Source organism: Bos javanicus, chromosome 9 (assembly GCF_032452875.1).
Source record: "Bos javanicus breed banteng chromosome 9, ARS-OSU_banteng_1.0, whole genome shotgun sequence".
Taxonomy (NCBI): Eukaryota; Metazoa; Chordata; class Mammalia; order Artiodactyla; family Bovidae; genus Bos; species Bos javanicus.
Genome location: NC_083876.1, coordinates 11,277,234 through 11,301,237, shown reverse-complemented (window position 1 = coordinate 11,301,237; position 24,004 = coordinate 11,277,234). Strand labels below are relative to the sequence as shown.

At 38.8% G+C, this 24,004-nt stretch overlaps 1 protein-coding gene across 2 annotated transcripts in view; it reads right to left on the bottom strand.

The window, feature by feature from the left end:
* LOC133253675 (regulating synaptic membrane exocytosis protein 1-like) overlaps positions 1-24,004 on the bottom strand; it is a 263,765-nt gene that overhangs the window by 136,583 nt on the left and 103,178 nt on the right. Inside the window, exon 2 of one of the 2 annotated variants that reach the window (XM_061427188.1) lies at positions 21,191-21,271. The exons of the other annotated variant lie outside the window; for it this stretch is intronic. Within the exon in view, the coding sequence (XP_061283172.1) occupies positions 21,191-21,271 (81 nt within the window). The remainder of the gene's footprint in view (positions 1-21,190; positions 21,272-24,004) is intronic. 2 annotated transcript variants of the gene reach the window in all.

Below are 24,004 nucleotides of genomic sequence, written 5' to 3'. Positions count from 1 at the left end.
GCTTTTTAATATGCTGTCTAGGTTGGTCATAACTTTTCTTCCGAGGAGCAAGTGTCTTTTAATTTCATGGCTGCAGTCACCATCTGCAGTGATTTTGGAGCCCAAGAAAATAAAGTCTGTCATTGTTTCCTTTGTTTCCCCATCTATTTGCCATGAAGTAATGAGACCAGATGCCATGATCTTAGTGTTCTGAATGTTGAGTTTTAAGCCAACTCTTTCACTTTCCTCTTTCAATTTTATCAACAGGCTCTTTAGTTCTTCTTCACTTTCTGCCCTAAGAGTAGTATCATCTGCATATCTGAGGTTATTGATATTTCTCCCGGCAATCTTGATTTCAGCTTGTGCTCCATCCAGTCCAGCATTTCTCATGATGTACTCTACACATAAGTTGAATAAGCAGGGTGACAATATACAACCCTGACATACTTCTTTCCCAATTTGGAACCAGTCTGTTGTTCCATGTCCAGTTCTAACTGTTGCTTCTTAACCTGCATACAGATTTATCAGGAGGCAGGTAAGGTAGTCTGGTATTCCTGTCTCTTGAAGAATTTTCCACAGTTTGTTGTGAACCACACAGTCAATTGGCTTTGGCACAGACAATAAAGCAGAAGCAGATGTTTTTCTGGAACTCCCTTGCTTTTTTGATGATCCAACAGATGTCAGCAATTTGATCTCTGGTTCCTCCACCTTTTCTAAATCCAGCATGAACATCTGGAAGATCATGGTTCACATACTGCTGAAGCCTGGCTTGGAGAATTTTGAGCATTACTTTACTTGCATGTGAGATGAGTGCAATTGTGCGGTAGTTTGAGCATTCTTTGGCATTGCTTTTCTTTGAGATTGGAATGAAAACTGACCTTTTCCAGTCCTGTGGCCACTGCTGAGTTTTCAAAAACTGCTGGCATATTGAGTGCAGTGCTTTCACAGCATTATGTTTTAGGATTTGAAATAGCTCAACTGGAATTCCATCATTTCCACTAGCTTTGTTCATAGTGATGCTTCCTAAGGCCTACTTGACTTCACATTCCAGGATGTCTGGCTCTAGATGAATGATCACACCATCGTGATTATCTGGTCATCTTTTTTGTATAGTTCTGTGTATTCTTGTCACCTTCTCTTAATATCTTCTGGTTCTGTTAGGTCCATACCATTGCTGTCCTTTATTATGTTCATCTTTGCATGAAATTTCCCTTGGTATTTCAAATTTTCTTGAAGACATCTCTAGTCTTTTCCATTCTATTGTTTTCCTCTATTTCTTTGCATTGATCACTGAGAAAGGCTTTCTTATCTCTCCTTGCTATTCTTTGGAACTCTGCATTCAAATGAGTATATGTTTCCTTTTCTCCTTTGTCTTTCACTGCTCTTCTTTTCATTGCTATTTGTAAGACCTCCTCAGACAACCATGTTGACTTTTTGCATTTCTTTTTCTTGGGAATGGTCTTGATCACTGCCTCTTGTACAATGTCAAAAACCTCTGTCCATAGTTCTTCAGGCACTCTGTCTATCAGATCTAATCCCTTGAATCTATTTGTCACTTCCACTGTGTAATCTAAAGAATTTGATTTAGGTCATACCTGAATGGCCTAGTGGTTTTCTTCACTTTCTTCAATTTAAGTCTGAATTTCGCAATAAGGAGTTCATGATCTGAGCCACAGTCAGCTCCCTGTCTTGTTTTTTTCCGACTGTATAGAGCTTCTCCATCTTTGGCTGCAAAGAATGTAGTCAATCTGATTTTGGTATTGGCCATTTGATGACGTCCATGTGTAGAGTCTTCTCTTGTGTTGTTGGAAGAGGGTGTTTGCTATGACCAGTGTGTTCTCGTGGCAAAACACTGTTAGCCTTTGCCCTGCTTCATTCTGTATTCCAAGGCTAAATGTGCCTATTACTCCAGGTATTTCTTGACTTCCTACTTTTGCATTTCAGCCCCCTATAATGAAAAGGACATCTTTTTTGGGTGTTAGTTCTAGAAGGCTTTGTAGGTCTTTATAGAACCATTCAACTTCAGCTTCTTCAGCATTACTGGTTGGGGCATAGACTTGGATTACTGTGATATTGAATGGTTAGCCTTGGGAATGAACAGAGATCATTCTGTTGTTTTTGAGATTGCATCCAAGTACTGCATTTTGGACTGTTTTGTTGACTATGATGGCTACTCCATTTCTTCTAAGGTATTCCTGCCCACAGTAGTAGATATAATAGTCATCTGAGTTTAATTCACTCATTCCAGTCCATTTTAGTTCACTGATTCCTAAAATGTCGATATTCATTCTTGCCATCTCCTGTTTGACCACTTCCAATTTGCCTTGATTCATGGGCCTAACAATCCGGGTTCCTATGCAATACTGCTCTTACAGCATTGGACATTGCTTCTATGACCAGTCACATCCACAACTGGGTGCTGTTTTTGCTTTGGCTCTGTCTTTACAATCTTTCTGGAGTTATTTCTCCACTGATCTCCAGTAGCATTTTGAGCACCCACTGACCTGGGGAGTTCAGCTTCAGTGTCCTATCTTTTTGTTTTTTCATACTGTTCATGGGATTCTCAAGGCAAGAATATTGAAGTGGTTTGCCATTCCCTTCTCCAGTGGACCACATCTTGTCAGAACTCTCCACCATGACCCATTCATCTTGGGTGGCCCTACACAGCATGGCTTAGTTTCACTGAGTTAGACAAAGCTGTGGTCCATGTGATCAGATTGGTTAGTTTTCTGTGATTGTGGTTTTCAATTTGTCTGCTCTCTGTTGGAGGATAAGAGGCTTATGGAAGCTTCCTGATGGGAGAGACTGAGGGGGAAACTGGGTTTTGTTCTGATGGGCAGGGCCATGCTCAGTAAATCTTTAATCCAATTTTCTTTTGATGGGCGGGGCTTTGTTCCCTCCCTATTATTTGACCTGAGGCCAAACTATGGTGGAGGTAATGAAGATAATGGCAACCTCTTTCAAAAGGTCCCATGCATGCACTGCTACACTCAGTGCCCCCAACCCTGCAGCAGGCCGCCATGGAGCCATGTCTCCACCAGAGACTCCTGGACACTCACGGGAAAATATGGGTTGGTCTCTGGTGAGGTCACTGCTCCTTTCTCCTGGGTCCTGGTGTGCACAAAGTTCTGTTTGTGCCCTCCAAGTGTCTGTTTCCCCAGTCCTGTGTAAGTCCTGGTAGCTCTATGGTAGGTTAATGGCGACCTCCTCCAAGAGGGCTTATATCATACCCAGGTCTGCTGCACCCAGAGCCCCTGCCCCTGCAGCAGGCCACTGCTGACCCATGCCTCCTCAGGAGACACCCAAGCACAGATCTAAGTCTCTGTGGGGTCTCTGGGTCCTGGTGCACACAAGGTATATTTGAGCCCTCTGTCTCTAGTTGGTATGGGACTTGATTTTAAATGTGATTTCGAATTTACCAAGGCTAGCTTTATGGCCCAGAATGTGATCTATCCTGGAGAAGGTTCCATGTGTGCTTGAGAAAAAGGTGAAATTCATTGTTTTGGGATGAAATGTCCTATAGATATCAATTAGGTCTAACTGGTCTACTGTATCGTTTAAAGTTTGTGTTTCCTTGTTAATTTTCTGTTTAGTTGATCTATCCATAGGTGTAAGTGGGGTATTAAAGTCTCCCACTATTATTGTGTTATCGTTAATTTCTCCTTTTATACTTGTTAGCATTTGTCTTACGTACTGTGGTGCTCCCATGTTGGGTGCATATATAATTGTTATATCTTCTTCTTGGATTGATCCTTTGATCATTATGTAGTGACCTTCTTTGTCTCTCTTCACAGCCTTTGTTTTAAAGTCTATTTTATCTGATATGAGTATTGCTACTCCTGCTTTCTTTTGGTCCCTATTTGCGTGGAAAATCTTTTTCCAGCCCTTCACTTTCAGTCTGTATGTGTCCCCTGTTTTGAGGTGGGTCTCTTGTAGACAACATATGTAGGGGTCTTGTTTTTGTATCCATTCAGCCAGTCTTTGTCTTTTGGTTGGGGCATTCAACCCATTTACGTTTAAGGTAATTACTGATAAGTATGATCCCGTTGCCATTTACTTTATTGTTTTGGGTTCGAGTTTATACACTGTTTTTGTGTTTCCTGTCTAGAGAATATCCTTTAGTATTTGTTGGAGAGCTGGTTTGGTGGTGCAGAATTCTCTCAGCTTTTGCTTGTCTGAAAAGCTTTTGATTTCTCCTTCATACTTCATACTTCATACCTTCAGAGGAAGGTAAACTTCCAAACTCATTCTATGAGGCCACCATTACCCTAATACCAAAACCTGACAAAGATCCCACAAAAAAAGAAAACTACAGGCCAATATCACTGATGAACATAGATGCAAAAATCCCTAACAAAATTCTAGCAATCAGAATCCAACAACACATTAAAAAGATCATACACCATGATCAAGTGGGCTTTATCCCAGGGATGCAAGGATTCTTCAATATCCGCAAATCAATCAATGTAATACACCACATTAACAAATTGAAAAATAAAAACCATATGATTATCTCAATAGATGCAGAGAAAGCCTTTGACAAAATTCAACATCCATTTATGATAAAAACTCTCCAGAAAGCAGGAATAGAAGGAACATACCTCAACATAATAAAAGCTATATATGATAAATGTGATTTTGCCCCTCCTACCATCTTGCTGGGGCTTCTCCTTTGCCCTTGAATATGGGGTATCTCCTCAAAGTCACTCCAGCACCACACAGCCGCTGTTCCAGCACCTACCATCTTGCTGAGGCTTCTCTGTCCTGGGACATGGGGTTTCATCCCAGACACATATCAGATAGCATATAATTAAATATTAATGTAATTATGATAAAATCTGACTGGCTCTAACAATTTTTCCTCACCTCCCATTTTGAGCTAGATTCCTCTCTGCTCTCAAAGGAACCTGTAAGCCTTTTCCTAGCTTCATTTTGTACTTTATTGTAATTATTTGTTTACCTGTATGTCAGGTTAACTAAGTTACATCTTCTTAATAGCTTTATAAGTCTCTAGTATTTGTTGAATGAATGAGTAAAAATTAATGAATAAATGTCACAATAGATGCTACATATTTGGGTCATCTGAACTGATGGAAATCTTATTTAACATTACCTAGAGTTAAATAAGACTTAGAGGTCTGCTTCAGCCTGCCATGTTCTGAATTTGTCTACCAATGACCTTAATTACAGATCGCTAGCGACACTATTTGAAATCATTAAAGAGCTAGACACATCCACAAGGTTTAATATTTGTTACATGCATAATAGATGAGTGCATTTATTTATCTACCTAAATCATTTCTCACTAAATAAACATTCATTTGCTGCATAGATTGCCAAGGAACTGGAAATAATCTCTTCCTTTTATTTAATACCTTCCTTCTAATACCAGCAGAAGTAGCCATGGGTACATATTCTCCTTTGGATCTTATAGATCCCTGTTTTTGCACAAACACAATCTATTTTCTTGGCACAGGGAGAGCGTTCTTGTCCCGGACAAAAGACTCCATAGAAGAGTAGAGGAAATAGCAGTGATTCACAGAGAAATGAGGCTAGCCCCAAGGCACACTGACTTTCTAATAATAATGCTGCCAGTATTTATTTCCTCTCTACGTGAATTTTAGAGAAGTGCACTTTAGTGATATTCACATTAATTTGGAATTATGAATGATCACTCATCTCAGCTAATGTTCACTTTTATTGAGCATCTCAGTGGTACATATCAGTGGTTTTAAATCAAGAGACTAGATCAGGATAACTTGGGAAAATGATCCAAATACACATTTCCTGGCCTCCCTACCCATGCATAGGGGGGAACATTTGATACACGTGAAGAGAGGGGGGAACATTTGATACACGTGAAGAGGTAGCATGAGGTGGGTGTATGCTTTTTACACCACTCCTCTCAAGAAGAAACAGTAATAGGTAAGAAAAGATAGTCTATGTTTTGACTGAATTAGCAAATATATATATATATATATTCAAAATGTGTCAGTATAGCACACTGTAATGACTTGGCAAATATTTGTCAAATGGATGAAGTAATAAATAATGTAAAGATTATTGATGTATACGTTCATAGAATAATATTTTTTGTGGTGCTTTATATATAACTCTTGTACTTTATCTCATTTCATCCTCAAAAGCTCCCAATGGGATAACTAGAAATTATTTTCTTCCTATTTTCCAGATGAGAAAACTAAGTATTTAGGAAGTTAAAATAACTGGGCCACCATCATCCAGCAAATGAACATCAGAGCAAGGATAAAAAATACATAGCTTGAAGCCTTAAAGCTAGAATTTATTTATTATTCCCTGAAGAACAGCTTGAGAAACATTGGGTTGGAGGAAGCACAAGCTAGAATCAAGATTGCTGGGAGAAATATCAATAACCTCAGATATGCAGATGATACCATCCTTATGGCAGAAAGTGAAGAACTAAAGAGCCTCTTGATTTAAGTGAAAGACGAGAGTGGTAAAAGTTGGCTTAAAGCTCGACATTTAGAAAACTAAGATCATGACATCCGGTCCCATCAATGCATGGCAAATAGATGGGGAGACAGTGAAAACAATGGCTGATTTTATTTTTCTGGGCTTCAAAATCACTGCAGATGGTGACTGTAGCCATGAAATTAAAAGACGCTTACTCCTCAGAAGGAAAGTTATGACCAACCTAGACAGCATATTAAAAAGCAGAGACATTACTTTGTCAACAAAGGTCCGTCTAGTCAAGGCTATGGTTTTTCCAGTGGTCATGTATGGATGTGAGAGTTGGACTGTGAAGAAGGCTGAGCGCTGAAGAATCGATGCTTTTGAACTGTGGTGTTCAAGAAGACTCCTGAGAGTCCCTTGGACTGCAAGGAGATCCAAGCAGTCCATCCTAAAGGAGATAAGTCCTGGGTGTGCATTGGAACGACTGATGTTGAAGCTGAAACTCCAATACTTTAGCCGCCTGATGCAAAGATCTGACTCATTGGAAAAGACTCTGATGCTGGGAGGGATTGTGAGCAGGAGGAGAAGGGGACAACAGAGGATGAGAGGGTTGGATGGCATCACCAACTCAATGGGCATGGGTTTGGGTGGACTCTGGGAGTTGGTGATGGACAGGGAGGCCTGGCATGCTGTGGTTCATGGGGTTGCAAAGAGTTGGACAGGACTGAGCGACTAAACTGAACTGAACAACAGCAAAATTCTTCTCCTTGCTAATAATGTGGATTATCTGCATAATTTGGATCCATCTTCTACTATGAACTCAGAAAACATGAATTATAGACCTAGATCTGCCCCCTCCTGCTGAGAGGCACTTCCCAGGTCTATGTGGTGTTCACCATATGCAGATGAAATCCACATATCCTCCAAGCTTGTTTGTTGCCCATATGTGGCTCAAGGTAAAGCTGACATTAAATGAACTCAATCAAAGGTTTGCTGGGGTTTGTACAACCTTAGTTTCCTCTGGACATGGACATCTTTTAAACATAATTCTTTGTTCTTATGGACATATATCACTTAGTTAAAGAAAGTGGAAAGTAGGAAAATCCACTGAGCTGGCTGCTCACGTCTGGTCCTTAGCTTAAGGTACTGCTCAGAGCATCATTAAAAGAGGACCTAGCTCAGTCAACAAGGGATAATTGGTGATAGCAATTAATGCCTAGTAAAGTTCCACCAAATATAACTGTTACATATAAAACTACTACGGCTCTATTCCTAAAGAATTAAAGAATTAAACTCTTTTAATATTAGGAAGTTGAAGGAGGCATCTTCTCTGAGAACTCAGACAGAGATAAACACAAAATTAAAATAGCTACATCAGAAAGAGGAGCTTTGTAAGACTTTGTAAACTGGCACAAAATGACTTGCAGAAACTAGCAAATCATACAAAGAGAATGAAGTCTATAAAAGCCACACAATTAAAAAAAATTCTGTCACTTCCTAATTATAACCATGAATTGGAAATGTCAGTGTTCCCAGTACTCTCTATTTTCAAGTTACTGGCTGTTCTGACTTTATTCTAAAAGACAAAAACATGTTTTTTATTTGAAACTTTTTTCTATTATCACTTGCTCAATACGATTCCTACTATGTTTGGTAATAGAACTATAGACTATGACATTGAACATCTTTTATAGTATAAGAAAAAAAATGAACCCAGGAAAATAAAAAACTCATCACATTTTGATGTAAACATGTAGCTAAAAGAAGTCCAGAAACAGCTGCCTGCCTCTGAATAATACATTCATTCATAATAAAATCTATAGCTAAAAGATTATTAGCAAATGAAAACACATTCTCTTTCTTCTTGGCTGAATTTTACTCAGAAAAATGAGACACCTTTCAGAAAAGGATTATTATTTTTATAAGGAGTATATATTTTTAAATATTTATTTCCTCTAGTGTATGCAAACCCCTACAAAATTATTAAATCTATCCCAACAGAATATTAGAGTGAAAAAAAATCATGCAAAAAAAATTTATTTAAAATGGTAAAGTCTAATCATGTTTCAATTATACTCAGTTTTACTTTTCACTATTTTTAATCTCAATACTTGAAGTTCTATGCAAATTTACCTAAAGTGATAAAGTGAGATTTCTAAATTTGTCACTTATATAAGCCATTGAAGATAAATTGGAGATATATAATAGGGTGCTTAAGACTTTATGAGAAAATGTTCCCACACATTATGCATTTAATGAACAGAGGACTGATCAAGTATATTGGGGATCACAAACATGAACTGAAGTCCCCTCCCTCCAGTTCTCATCAGAAATTTCTCCTTCGTTGCTTTAAAAACTTCCTTAAATGCCACTAAACTTCACTGAATTCTATTTCCTCCACATCTCTGGCCACCAGCAGAGTCCAAACCACCCCAACTGCCTCCCAAAGTCCCTCATCTTCTTCCTACCCACTGGCCACACCACATTGGATCATGATTCTCCCTTCTTTGAAAGGCCTCAAGGGATTGTTCATAGTATTACATAAAACCCCAAAACCTGAAAAGTCTTTGGGGTGGAACCTTGCTTATCTCCTCCACCACCCATCTCCTCCTCACTTTTCTCTGCCTTTCTCTTAGTTTACCAACCCCACTACACAAATTTCCTTATAAGGTCCACTGCATGTAGCATTCTCTATGCCTAGAATTCCGTTTCGCTGACTCTTCTCCATGCCAACTTCTTATCTTTCAAGTCTCTCCTTAAATGTCATCTCTTCCCAAAGTCTTCCTTGAGCCTGCTCCCTGGACAGCTTCCCCTGTATGGTCATCAAGTCTCTCCTTAAATGTCATCTGTTCCCAAGTCCTCCTTGAGTCTGCTCCCTGGACAGCTTCCCCGTGTGCTCTCCATCCCTGCACTTGGTTTAGGCCCTGGATTAAAAGGAAGAGTTTCTATCACATATTTTATTTTGTTGTTAATATCTTCCCCTCCACACACTAAGTTCTATGAAGACTCTGCTTTATTCAGCATCACCTCCAGTGCCTGGTGCCAGGCTCTGCACATGGCACAGAGTAAATAAATATTTGTGAAGGAAGAAGGACTAGACAGATTCACTGCAGAGCCAGCAGTACATTGCTTCCCTACTGCACACTCTTCCAACCAACTTTAGACATTCAAACCCCCTTTGCTCAATGCTACCTTCTCATCCAAAGCTGATTTGAGAGGTTCTCACTGAAGAACTAGACCACAGCCAGGCTGAGTTCAGAACTCAGGAGACTTTGGAAAAGATTGGGTATTAATCTGCAGAACATCAGGAGCACAGAACACCAGGAGGCTCAGGAGGAGCTGAGGGTCAAGATCAGGGAAATCAGGGAAAAGCAGGCTCGATTTCAGCACCCAAGGCATCTCTCCTAGGCTATGCAGAAGAATCCTTAGACTCATGACAGAGGTATGCCTGAGGTGGTGAATGTCTGCCAGTGGGTTTCCCAGTTTTCTGTGTTATCCATGCACCTTCTGCCATCTGTTACTACAGCAAGACACAAAGTTCTGGGCGTCAGTACTCACAACCTAAAGATCACATGTGGTGAGCAGACCTTAAAAGCAGTCACACAATGACAAAGGTTGCTGTCCAACTGTTTAAAACCTCCAAGACACTTCTGTTTGATCTGTTATCCATTATGATATATAATTTTGCTGTTATAGATGTGATTTTAGTGAAAAAACATATTTTCAAGTATAAACATATATGTAGATTTCCTGTAGTATTATGGGAAAAGTAAATATATTAATAGGTATTTTTCAATCATATTTTTGGTCCTAAAGGTAGACTATTTTATTTTATGTTTTTAAAATTTTATTTTATTTTTAAACTTTACAATATTGTATTAGTTTTGCCAAATATTTTAAAACTGAGTTTACTACAAGATGCCACATTTCCATGATTATTAAATTCATTCTAGTTCCATACATGTTGGTCCTCAGAAGTCCCTATGTTATAATCAAATCTGAAGGATGACTGTTATTGCTGAAAAAATCCATGCCCCTGATATCTGAAAAAGTATGTCTAGTAAAAGAAAAATTTGGATGCAGGCTCCCTGTCAATTCAAGGCTGATTCATCTGAAGCTGCGAGAAGGGAAAAGAACAGAGTGTATGTGGTGCACATGCCCATGTCAAAAGCCTCAACGCAGATGTACCCAATGATCCAGTTCAGGATGTGAGTTCCCATGGCACAGGAAGACCACTTCTGGGAAGGAGGAAGTGAAGAGGACAGAGAGAGAGTGGCCAAGTAAAATCCTGAGACTAAATAATTTGAATTTTTTATCCAGAACCTAAATTCATTTTTTGTTAGATGAATGAAATTGATAATTAAGTATAGGACCTACAAATATCTACCTAGCAAAACAAAAGAAAAATAAGTAAAAATAAATGCTATATCAAAACCAGTTTCTCAATTTTTCCAGTGGTAATCAGATAAACTCCAACTAAAGAATCTCAACAAGATTTAAGAACTTACACCTTCAAGCTCTTTTAGATACTAATTTTCTTTCTGATTGGCCTTTAACTACATTGATCCCAGACTCTGAGGTTACACTGGTAATTTTTATAATGATTCAGTTAGTCTCACAGAGAGAGAGAGAGAGAGAGAGAGAGAGAGAATTACGTTTATTTTATGGGAACTGGAAACCAAGGTATCAATAACCACAAATCAAGAATGGTTCAAGAGTTAAATAGAACTGACTTTGGAATGTGAGTTGTTCTAAAGATGCAGGGATTTCACATGATACACTTACCTAAATATACATATATATTCTTATAAAACTGTTACAAATATTTAAACAAAATGAACTTAGTAAGAAAAAAACTTACTACAAAGAAAAGATGATGGCTGCACTGGTGAAGTCTACCTAACATTTGAAGAAAAAATTATAGTAATAGTTCACAAACTTTTCCTAGATAGAATGCTAGTAAATACTTCCAAATTCATTCTAGGAGGCCGGTATTATCCTGATACTAAAATCATACAAAGGCATTACAGTAAACCAATATCCCTTATATATACATGCATAAAAAATCATCAGAAATGTTAACAAATCAAATAAAGCAACAAATAAAATAGATAATCAAGTGGGATTTATCACAGGAATGTAAGAGTGTTTAAACGTGAAAATAAATCAAGGCATTACACCATATTAATACAATAAGTTCAAAAAACACATCATTATCTCAATAGATGCGGGAAAAGCATTTGAGACAATCCAACATTCTTTCAAGATATGAACACTAAAACTGATAAAGAATATGAATTGAAACCTCACAATTAACACCATATTTAATCACTAGAGACTGAAAGTTTTCCTCCTAGTATCAGGAACAAGACATGTATGTCTGCGATCACCACATTTTGACAACTAGATGTCCACATGGGAAACTGGATCCTTACCTCACACCATACTCAAAAAATAACCCCAAATGGATCAAAGACATAAATGTAGGAAACAAATGTATAAAAATTCTTAAAAGAAAACCTAGGTGGATATCTTTATGACCTTGAATTTGACAAGAGATTCTTAAATACAACACCAAAATTACAAGTAATCAATGGAAAATATAACTATTCAACTTCATCAAAATTAAAAATTATGTCCTACAAGAAAACAAAAAGACAAGTCACTAAATGAGGGGAAGTATTTGTAAATCATTTATCTGCCAAGAATATAGCAACCATTATATACATATATATATATATATAAAACCATAATATTAGGGGCTTCCCTGATAGCTCAGTTGGTGAAGAATCCGCCTGCAATGCTGAAGACTCTGGTTTGATTCCTGGGCTGGGTAGATCACTGGAGAAGGGATAGGCTACCTACTCCAGTATTCTTGGGCTTCCCTTGTGGCTCAACTGGTAAAGAATCTGCCTGCAATGTGTGAGACCTGGGTTCAATCCCTGAGTTGGGAAGATCCCCTGGAAAAGGAAAGGGCTACCAATTCCAGTATTCTGGCCTGGAGAATTCTATGGACTGTATAGTCCATGGGGGGTAGCAAAGAGTCAGACATGATTAAGTGACTTTCACTTTCATATATATATATATATATATATAAACAATAAATATATATATATTTATATATATATAATAAAGACAAATAATCCAATAAAAAATAGACAAAATATTTGATATATATTTTTCCAAAGAAAGGATACAAATAGCCAATGGGCATGTGGCAAGATGTTAAACATCATTATTGATTAGGGAAACACAAATCAAAACCACAATAAGATAGCCATCCATACACATCACACTTGCAAAGATGGCTATAACTAAAAAGACCAACAATAACAAGTGTTGACAAGGATGTAGAGAAATTGGAACCCTCTTATATTGCTGGTAGAAATGTAACATGCTGCAGCTATTTTCAAACACAGCTTGACAATTCTTAAAAAATGGAAACATATAGTTGCCAAATGACCCAGAAATTTCAGTCCTAGATTTATACTTATGAGAAGTAAGGACATATGTCTATGCAAAAACCTGTACATAAATGTTAAGGGTCACTTTATACAGCATAAAAAATTGGAAACAATTCAAATACAGACACAAGAGTGGTGCATATGTTCCACGGTACAAGCGGTATAATGCAATGCTATATGGCAATAAAAGAAATGAAGTACTGATAAATGCTATAATATGAATGAATCTTGGAAATATGCTAAGTTAAACCAAGTTATAAAAATGAGAGCATAATAATCACACATTATGTGATTTGATTTATACTAAATATCCAGAATAGGTGAATCCATAGAGATGGAAAATAGGTTAGTGGCTTCTAGAAGCTTAGTTTTGAGGGGAATAGGGATGATTCTAATGAATATTATGTTTCTTTTTGGAATAATCCAGCATTGTTTCAAAATTGCATAGTGGAAAAAGTTGCACAATTTTGTAAAAACTGCTAACTTTTTTGCACTCATTTCATATGCTAGCAAAGTAATGCTCAAAATCCTTCAAGCTGGGCTTCAACAGTATGTGAACTGAGAACTTCCAGATATACAAGCTGGATTTACAAAAGGCAGAGGAACCAGAAACTAAATTGCCAATATCCATTAGATCATAGAAAAAGCTAGAGAATTCCATAAAAACATCAACTTCTGCTTCATTGACTACTCTAAAGCCTTTGACTATGAAGACCACAACAAGCTGTGGAAAATTCTTAAAGAAATGGGAATACCAGACCACCTTACCTGCCTCCTGAGAAATCTGTATGCAGGCCAAGAACAAACAGAACTGGACATGGAACAGTGGACTGGTTCTGAATTAGGAAAGGAGTACATCAAGGCTGTATACTGTCACTGTGCTTATTTAACTTATATGCAAAGTACATCATGCAAAATCCTGAGCTGGATGAAGTACAAGCTGGAATCAAGACTGCAGGGAGAAATATCAGTAGTCTCAGATATGCAGATGACATCACTCTTACGAAAGAAAATGAAGAGAAACTAAAGAGCCTCTTTATGAACATGAAAGAGGAGAGTGAAAAATCTGGCTTAAAACTCAATGTTAAAAAAATGAAGATCATTGCATCTGGTCTCATTGCTTCATGGCAAATAGAAATGGGAACAATGGAAACAGTGCAAGACTTTATTTTCTTGGGCTCCCAAATCACTGCAGATGGTGACTGCAGCCATGAAATTAAAAGACATTTGTTCCTTAGAAGAAAAGCAATGACATCCTAGACAGCATATTGAGAAGCAAAGACATTTCTTTGCCAACAAAAGTCCATCTAGCAAAAGCTATGGTTGTTCCAGTAGTACTCATATATGGATGTGAGAGCTAGACAATGAAAAAGGTTGAGCACCAAAGAATTGATGCCTTCAAACTGTGTTGCTGGAGAAGACTCTGGAGAGTCCCTTGCACATCATGGAGATCAAACCAGTCCATTCTAAAGGAAATCAACCTTGAATATTCACTGGAAGGACTGAAGCTGAAGCTGAAGCTCCAGTACTTTGGCCACCTAATGCGAAGAGCCAACTCACTGGGAAAGACTCTGATGCTGGGAAAGATTGAACGCGGGAGGAGAAGAGGACGGCAGAGGACGAGATGGTTAGATGGCATCACTGACTCAATGGACGTGAGTCTGAGCAAACTCTGGAAGATGGTGAAGGACAGGGAAGCCTGGCATGCTGCAGTACATGGAGTCGCAAAGAATTAGGCAGGACTGAGCAGCTGAACAATTGAATAAAAACACTAAATTTTACCCGTTGAAAAGGTGAACTGCAAGTGTGGCATTTATTTATTTTTAAAAGCAGGCAACCACCAACAAAACAAAGGAAAACTGAAAAGACTGAGCTGAAGTATGATGGATGTACCTTCCTGAATGTACCTTCCTGAATCCAAGTTATTCTTGATCATGTCACTGTCCAGAGTAATGTAAAAATTGTTTGCCTAAACACGGTTATTCCTTGGCTATATATTCTTTTTCTAAGTTTCTACTCTCATACTCTAAATTTACCAGTTCTAATGTTGCCAATCATTCCAGTTTTCCCAGGGCTGAAGGTGTTTCCAAGACATGAGACTTTCAGCACTAAAACATGGAAAATTCCAGGAAAACTGAGCAAAGTTTGTTCCTGCCTGATTTTGTATAATTTACTTAATTCCTCTTCTCTTTAATTCCTATCATGTTCTCCATCCTGCTTTCCCCTTTTTTTTTAATCTCAAGTATTTTAATAATGAAGTTACCCCTAAAATTCACTTTTTAGAGATATAAAATTAATCTTATAGAAATCATACTCTGTAAAACAACTTTGAAATTAAATTTATCTGAATCTCCTATCATGTTCTCCATCCTACTTTTTCCTTTTTTCTAATCTCAAGTATTTTAATAATAAAGTTACTCCTAAAATTTACTTTTTAGAGATATAAAATTAATCTTACAGAAATCATACTCTGTAAAACAACTTTGAAATTAAATTTATCTGAATCACCGTGCCATACACTTGAAAATAACACATTATTGTGTGTGTGTGCGTGTGTATATATATATCACTATGTTCAGATTCTTTTCCCTTACAGGTTGTTACAGAATACTGAGTATAGTTCTAAATGCTATTTCACTTGTGTTCATAGTTTATTATAAAATAATTGTTCACAAATTAAGTCATGTAAGTCTCTCCTGAGTTTGGGGTATGAATAGCCAACTACCTTCTGGATATTTCAATCAGAGATTTCTTTGGCCACTAATACATATATATATAAGGGGGCTTCCCTGATAGCTCAGTTGGTAAAGAGTCTGCCTGCAATGCAGGAGATCCGAGTTTGATTCCTGGGTCAGAAAGATTTGTTGGAGAAGGGATAGGTTACCCAGTCCAGTATTCTTGGGCTTCCCTTGTGGCTTAGCTGGTAAAGAATCTGCCTGCCATCTGGGAGACCTGGGTTAGGAAGATGCCCTGGAGAAGGGAAAGGCTACCCACTCCAATATTCTGGCCTGGAGAATTCCATGGGGTTCATGGGGTCACAAAGAGTTGGACATAACTGAGCGACTTTCACTTTCAACTTTCACATACATCTAAAGCTAAATCTAAACTTGTTTTAGTGCCTAAATTAACTCTTCTTGCTATGATCACATCCACCTACTCTCCTGAGATAAAGTGAATTATTTCCTCTTCACTTGACTCTATTATCAGAGCTAATGAATCACTGTGCTCTGATTACACCACCCAGGAAACATTCTCAAATTTGCCCTACCACTGCCTCGCTTGCCTAGACCTGCTTCCATCCACAGCTGGAACTGATTGGTAGACTTAAGGACTGTCAGTGTTCTAAAATCCATGATCACTTTGAAAAACTCAAAAACCTCATAATGTTAGGTCAACTTTCAAAATACTGTATTAAAACTAAACCAAAGACAAGACCAAGTGTATAGCCTATCCTTTCCAAGTTAGACCAACATCCTCATCCTTGGGGCTTCCCTGGTGGCTCAGACAGTAAAGCATCTACCTGCAGTGTGGGAGGGAGAAGGCAATGGCACCCCACTCCAGTACTCTTGCCTGGAAAATCCCATGGACAGAGGAGCCTGGTAGGCTGCAGTCCATGGGGTCGCTAGGAGTCGGACACAACTGACCGACTTCACTTTCACTTTTCACTTGCATGCATTGGAGAAGGAAATGACAACCTACTCCAGTGTTCTTGCCTGGAGAATCCCAGGGATGGGGGAGCCTGGTGGACTGCCATCTCTGGGGTCCCACAGAGTCGGACACTACTGAAGCGACTTAGCAGCAGCAGTGTGGGAGACCCGGGTTCGATCCCTGGGTTGGGAAGATCCCCTGGAGAAGGAAATGGCAACCCACTCTGGTACTCTTGCCTGGAAAATTACATGGACTGAGTAGCCAGTTAGGCTACAGTCCATGGGGTCAAAAAGGGTCAGACACGACTGAGCGACTTCAGTTTCACTTTTCTCTTCCTTAAAGACACTGATGCTGCACCTCCTGAAGTCGTTATAAATCTCTCCACCACACCCAAACACATTCACCCCACCCTCCTACACATGCACTCTTACTCACACAAATACACAGTTACACACACTTGCACACTCTCAGGCTCCAGCAATGAGTACATGTTTCAAATCACCACCCACAACTTGATGTTTTGGGGCACTAATTAATCATTTCCTTCTTCTGGAGACTTTGTTCTAAATTCAGGCTCTGAAAGTTCTTGTCTGACCTCATCAACCCCAAAGAGAACAGGCCATTTTCTCTTTTATAGACATACTTCTAATCTTGCAGTTATCATGTAGTAATAGTTAATTGGATTATATAACTGCTGCCCCCAACTTGAGAGGGCTTTAGCTGTGCATCTCATACCTGAAGAATAGCAGCTATCAAACTCAATCTGTTCAACTCCACTAATCTTTTTGATCAACATTTAGAAAACTAAGATCATGGCATCTGGTATGGCAAATAGATGGGGAAAGAGTGAGAGACTTTATTTTGGGGGGCTCCAAAATCACTGCAGATGGTAACTACAGCCACGAAGTTAAAAGACACCTGCTCCTTGGAAGAAAAACTATGACCAACCTAGACAGCATATTAAAAAGCAGAGACATTACTTAGCCAACAAAGGTCCATCTAGTTAAAGCTATGGTTTTTCCAGTAGTCATGTATGGATGTAAGAGTTGGATTATAAAGAAAGCTGAGCACTGAGGAATTTATGCTTTTGAACTGTGGTGTTGGAGAAGACTCTTGAGAGTCCCTTGGACTGCAAGGAGATCCAACCTGTCCATCCTAGAAGAAATCAGTCCTGAATATTCATTGGAAGGACTGATGCTGAGCTGAAACTCCAATACTTTGGCCATCTGATGGGAAGAACTGATTCATTGGAAAAGACCCTAATGCTGGGAAATATTGAAGGCAGGAGGAGAAGGGGACAGCAGAGGATGAGATGGTTGGATGGCATCACTGACTCGATGGACATGAGTTTGAGTAAGCTCCAGGAGTTGATGATGGACAGGGAAGCTCGGCGTGATGCAGTCCATGGGGTCATGAAGAGTCGGACACGACTGAATGACTGAACTGAACAGAACTTTGATTAAGTGATGACAACTTAAGCAGCATGCTTAAAATATGACCAAGTGACATTTTAATAATAACTGAAAAAAGAATCTTCAGATCATTTACATACATGATTATCAAAATACAAATTATATTGACATGTGCAGCCATTGACCTAACTTGTAAAACAGATAGCACTGAGTGACCTGAATACAAGGACTCTACCACCGATTCACATGGTAATAATCTCTCTCTCTTTTCCTGCTCCCCATGCAAAATCACCATCTCTTCCTCCTGACTATTTTTTTTCCCTTACATCTATACAAATAAAGTATTTCCACCCACTCAGATATTTAAAGTGTTACAACAAATGCCACCAATGACCCAAGGGGCCAAAAAATTTTTAATCTCTTGAATTATTATTATTAGCATTTTTTGGCAGCATTTGCTACTCTGGGGCACCCTCCATGACTCCTCCCACTTAGCTTCTGGTTCTCCAACCTCTTTGACCATTATTTCTCAGTTGAGTCAGGGGAGCCTCTTCTTTTACCCACTCCTTAAACACTGGTTTTACCCAGGCACTCTGTTACTTTTTCTAACTCTGTACCCTTTGGTGATGTCATCTACTTCCCCAGCTGAGTGCTTTGGGTTCATACACCCAATTCGTTCTTGAACATATACTCCTGGATAATGCACAGGTGCCCCAAATCATCCTATCAGGATCTGAACTCCTCACTGCCCACCCTACTGGTTGGCCTGGTTTACTTCTTTATTTCCCCACATCAGCTGCTGGTCCTCAATCACCCAAACCACTGATACAACCGCCCCCCTTAAACTCTTTCCTTACAAACCATATTCAATTGGCAACTAAGCACTGCCCATTTGCCTTCTTACTGAGCTCTTAAAATGTTTCCTTCCTACACCCTCTGCTACTTCTGTAGGTCAAGACCTCGTCCTTCTCTGGTCAGTTGCAATAGTCCCTTAATTGATCTGCTTGTCTCCAGTTTTGCCCACATCCTATTCATATGCCATTATTCTTACTTCTGCTAAAGTAAGTTATACATATTTTATACACACACACACATACATACACATAATGAGAATCTGATGAATTAAAATCCATCAGTGCATGCTCAAAACTAAATGTAGTGTTTATTAAATTTTATTTTGATCCAGTTATCATGTACAGAAATCTAAGCTCATCCTACAATAGTAACCCAGGATGTCATCTTATATTTTCTGTTCCATTCAAAATTTAAACATAACCTCCACACTAAAGAACTAGCTTTTATTGATCTTCAGCCCCACTGATAGGTTGTAATGCACATATTTAAAAACACCAGCCTACAGGCTAAAGCCCATCCTTAGTGTCCTCCCCACCCCCAATTACTGTCATTCTTTTCATAGCAGCCTAGAAAGGGGCTTATATGGAAATGGAAAGCTCAATTTATAAACACCCCTCTCTAGAGAGAATCAGTAGAAATGAGGAATGGACTGCGAACTTTAAATTCTTCAAGTCACCTAAAGAGAGGTCCATTGTTGTGATTAGTTAAGCATGGAGTGAAGAAAAGGATTATCAGAAAGGAGAACCCAAAAGCCACTCTCATTCACTTTACTCAGAAAGGCAGCCAGGAAGGTTCTACTAGGTTCACGGTAAGTTACAACAGCTTTCCACTTCTAGGAGTCCATGGAAAGCAGAAGCAAAATAAGAAAAGATAATTAATGTCTCTTTGGCAAGGATGTCCATTGCTGCTTCGTATCTGATAATTCCAATTTAGGTGGACACTGGAATAAGTGGTACAAATAAAAATGGAACCTCAATATATGAAATATAACACATCTTAAAGTTCATGTTAATTCCTCAAAGCACTTTCCCCAAAGTTGCTTGTTTTCTAATGCCTGGAATATATGATGGAAAATGGGGATTGTAAGTTTTCCATGAATTTTCAAAAAAAGTTCCACCATCAAGAAAATGGATTTATGGCTAGAACATATATAGAACAAAATGGCAACATCATTACAAACAGTTCTTCCAACTTAAAACTTTTTTCAATGCAACTATAAACCATTTTTACTACACTTAGGTGAAAATTATTTGTGTTCCTTGAGAAGTACTGATCAACTGTGGAAGATGATATTCAAATACACATAGATAAAATCTATAACCCATTTATGGAGCCTCTTGAAATTTATTTACCCAAATTTTATATCTCAAGCCATAAATAATTTTGTATTTGTGACTGTGTGTATGCAAAATATAAGCATTTAAACATTTCATTTAATTTTAGTTTTGCCAATGGGACTAAAAACTTGACACAGCAAAAGAATTACAAAAATTTACTTTTCTTTTCATAGCCTTTGGACAATCTTATTACTTTATTTTGGTTTTACTTCAAAAAATTGTCAGATAGCTAAGGAAACCTATAGAAAAATCACTCCTAAGACACATTTCTTCAATGGCTTTTGCAAAAATCACTTGGAAGGAGGCATTTCCCTGGGAGTAACTACTTGGCTGTATTGGTTATGCTAACAGTATTACCACTGCTGAGACATTTTAAGGAAATGTTTAATTTTTCTTACCAGGAGCATAATTTTATTCAGAAGATTGAATAGATTTTGCTGCTCTGCAGGATTTTAAAGCTCTTTACATTTCACCTTACAGAAATCCACATTTGCAACACAGAGTTCATTTACTTAGTTTCTCCTTTAATTCCCTTTGGTGGGCCATTTAATCCTTCATGAATATCCACACTTGAGGTTACAATAATAAAAATAAACTGAAGGTCCATCCCTCTTTCGGACTGTCCCTGACCTTTACCTGACACAGTGCGAGGGTGGTTATGAACGAGCCATGCACTTCCCTTCTTCACAATTAGGAAAGCATCCCCGCTCTGCACCTTTGCATTACTTTCTCGAAAAGGGTCTCAGGCTCGAATCCACATACTTTCTAAATCCGAAAGGTACAGAGTTTCTGATACCACGGAGTTCCCCAATACATGTCTCTTTCCTATAATTAGCTTCATGCTTTCCATATGGCATTAGAAACAGCACTTAATGAAGATGCTTGAAACACAGAGCTCAGTTTCCAGATCATTTTATCTAATTCAGTAGCAGTCTTTTACCCCCAGACACCCCAGAGCAGCCAGAGTTTGCACTCCCACATGCAATGTGAATTAATACATCTGGAACCAGAGATCTGTGTTAGAGACGACATTTTCAGTCAATAAAACCAATGCCATACTCACGGTGGAGGCTGGTGGGGCTGGTGTTCAACATTTCTTGGGGCTTTGCAGGCAGCAGGCTTCACCATGTCCCTGACCACACACCTGGGGCGCATGATAGACAGCACAACGCACTATTAATTATAAAACGGGGAGAAACATCTGGAAATTAAACACGGTACTGAAAACAAGTTTAAGGGAACTGTCTGCAAGCCCCTAAGTATTAACCTGGAGACCCTGAGAAGCCCTAGGAGTTAGGAACCTTCAGCTCATGCTTCCAAGAGCTCAGTTACACCCAGATGAACTCCATACTGGTGCTGGCCTCAGTATTGGATTTCCTGTTTAGTATCAATAAAATGATCCTCATTAGGCTTCCCCATAGAAGCAAAGCTGCTGAAAACTTTGGCTTTACCCTATGGAGACATCTGAAAGTGTAAACATAGGAGCAGCTGTTGTGCTGATATGTTAAAAACAGGCAGGACTTTCTGTGGCTTTGGCTTTCTTACTGAAAGACATGGACTTTTTTTCATGCCCTTCATGCCCTTCTCTTTATGCAAAAAAAAATAGAAAATAAAAAAAATAAAACAGAGATCTGAGATGTTTCAGGACATCCCCCATGTTCTAAATTCATTCAAGCTAAGAAAGGAGGAAGAGTCAGAGGGAAATGTGCATATATAAAGTGTGTGTGTCTCCATAAGTATGCAAAATAAATATGCAAGATGCCTGCACAGTGTGAAAATAGGCAGGAAAAGGTCTTTGGGTCTTAAGTTGTCCATCACAGAATAAATAAATGCAGAGGATGGGTCACAGCTGCAAAGGGCAGCAGGTGGAGATGCTCTTAACCTGATGTCAACAGGACTTAATGGAGCACTGGAGAGAATCACGGCATAAGCCAGAAAACATAGCCCTCTGAGGCTGTCCTTGGATGGCTCAGATATCCCTCTACCTCAGAAGCCTTGAACAAACCTTGGTTTGAATAGGGAAGCCCCGTTTAGAAAGTTGAGACCCTGATTCTTAGACTCTGCTAAATGGAAAAACCACACAGGACTTGGGATTCTCAAGCATGGACCTGGTTCTTAACTTTGACAGTGGTTTGGACTGCACTTGGAGATCTGACTACCTGTAAGGCCAGTCATGCTATTCAAGGGGTAGCTCAGTGGTGAGATAGTGGCAGATAAACTGTTTTTCCAGAGCTAAAAGCTGCATGGCAAAATTCTCCACTTCTGAAAGAAATGATACAGGCAAACGTGGACACTGCACAGAAACGTGCGTGCACACACACACACACACACACACACACACAGCTAAGTCCAAACAGGATCAAGTAAGACTTAGAAATCAATATATAATGTGACAAGAAAAGAAAACGGTGCCATTTCAAAGCCACCCCTCCTGGGTTCAAAGGAAAGAAATGTGGTAACTGTCTAGAGTGAATGCTAAACTCTTAATGGACTGGTCACCAGTCATTGGAGGAGAAGGACCCTCTGGCAGGAAGGTTCAGAGAACATTCAAGAAGGCAGTTGCCAAGGAGAAGTAATACCCTGGGGTATTACTGAGCTATGAAATGTTAATATAACTTACTCAAGTACAGTGCACAGGAAGTTACATTTCATTGCACTGGGAAATCTTTAGCAATTCTCACTCAACTAAAAATAGCCCACATGGCATGTTGAATTTTTACACGCATTGGTTTGTGAAAATATCGGAAATATCACCAACTTCGGAGAAAATCTTGAAGAATTATATGTAGAGAAACCATATGCAACCTTCTGTCTTAGTTCATTTCCTTTTTTCTTTTTCTTTTTCCTCCTGAAAATTCAGGTATTTAGGCAAAGTTTTGGGAAGAAAAGAAATCTGCCACTCAGTTAGAGTTTTCCTTCAATATGTTTTTAAATAACTCTTCTCCAATAAAAGTGGATTATTAGCCAGCATAAAAGACCATGTCTGTGTAAGAAAATTCTCATTTAATCTTAAGAATTGAGTAGTTTTTACTTAAAACTATAGTAACTGGCATATTTCATCGGTCTGCCTATGTTATAGAATCTTATTTATTTATTTATTTTTATTTTATTTACTATATTTTTATTTTATTATTGGAGGCTAATTACTTTACAATATTGTAGTGGTTTTGCCATACATTGACATGAATCAGCCATGGGTGTACATCTGTCCCCCATCCTGAACCCCCCTCCCACCTCCCTCACCGCCACCATCCCATCCCTCAGGGTCATCCCAGTACATCAGCCCTGAGCACCCTGTCTCATGCATTGAACCTGGACTGATGATCTCTTGCACATATGATAATACACATGTTTCAATGCTATTGTCTCAGATCACCCCACCCTTGCCTTCTCCCACAGAGTCCAAAAGACTGTTCTATACATCTGTGTCTCTTTTGCTGTCTCGCATACAGGGTTATCATTACCATCTTTCTAAATTCCATATATATGCATTAGTATACTGTATTGGTGTTTTTCTTTCTGACTTACTTCACTCTGTATAATAGGCTCCAGTTTCATCCACCTCATTAGAACTGACTCAAATGTATTATTTTTAATGGCTGAGTAATATTCCATTGTGTAAATGTACCAGAGCTTTCTTATCTATTCATCTGCTGATGGACATCTAGGTTGCTTCCATGTCCTGGCTATTGTAAACAGTGCTGCAATGAACATTGGGGTACACGTGTCTCTTTCAGTTCTGGTTTCCTCAGTGTGTATGCCCAGCAACAGGATTGCTGGGTTATATGGCAGTTCTATTTCCAGTTTTTTAAGGAATCTCCACACTGTTCTCCATGGTGGCTGTACTAGTTTGCATTCCCACCAACAGTGTAAGAGG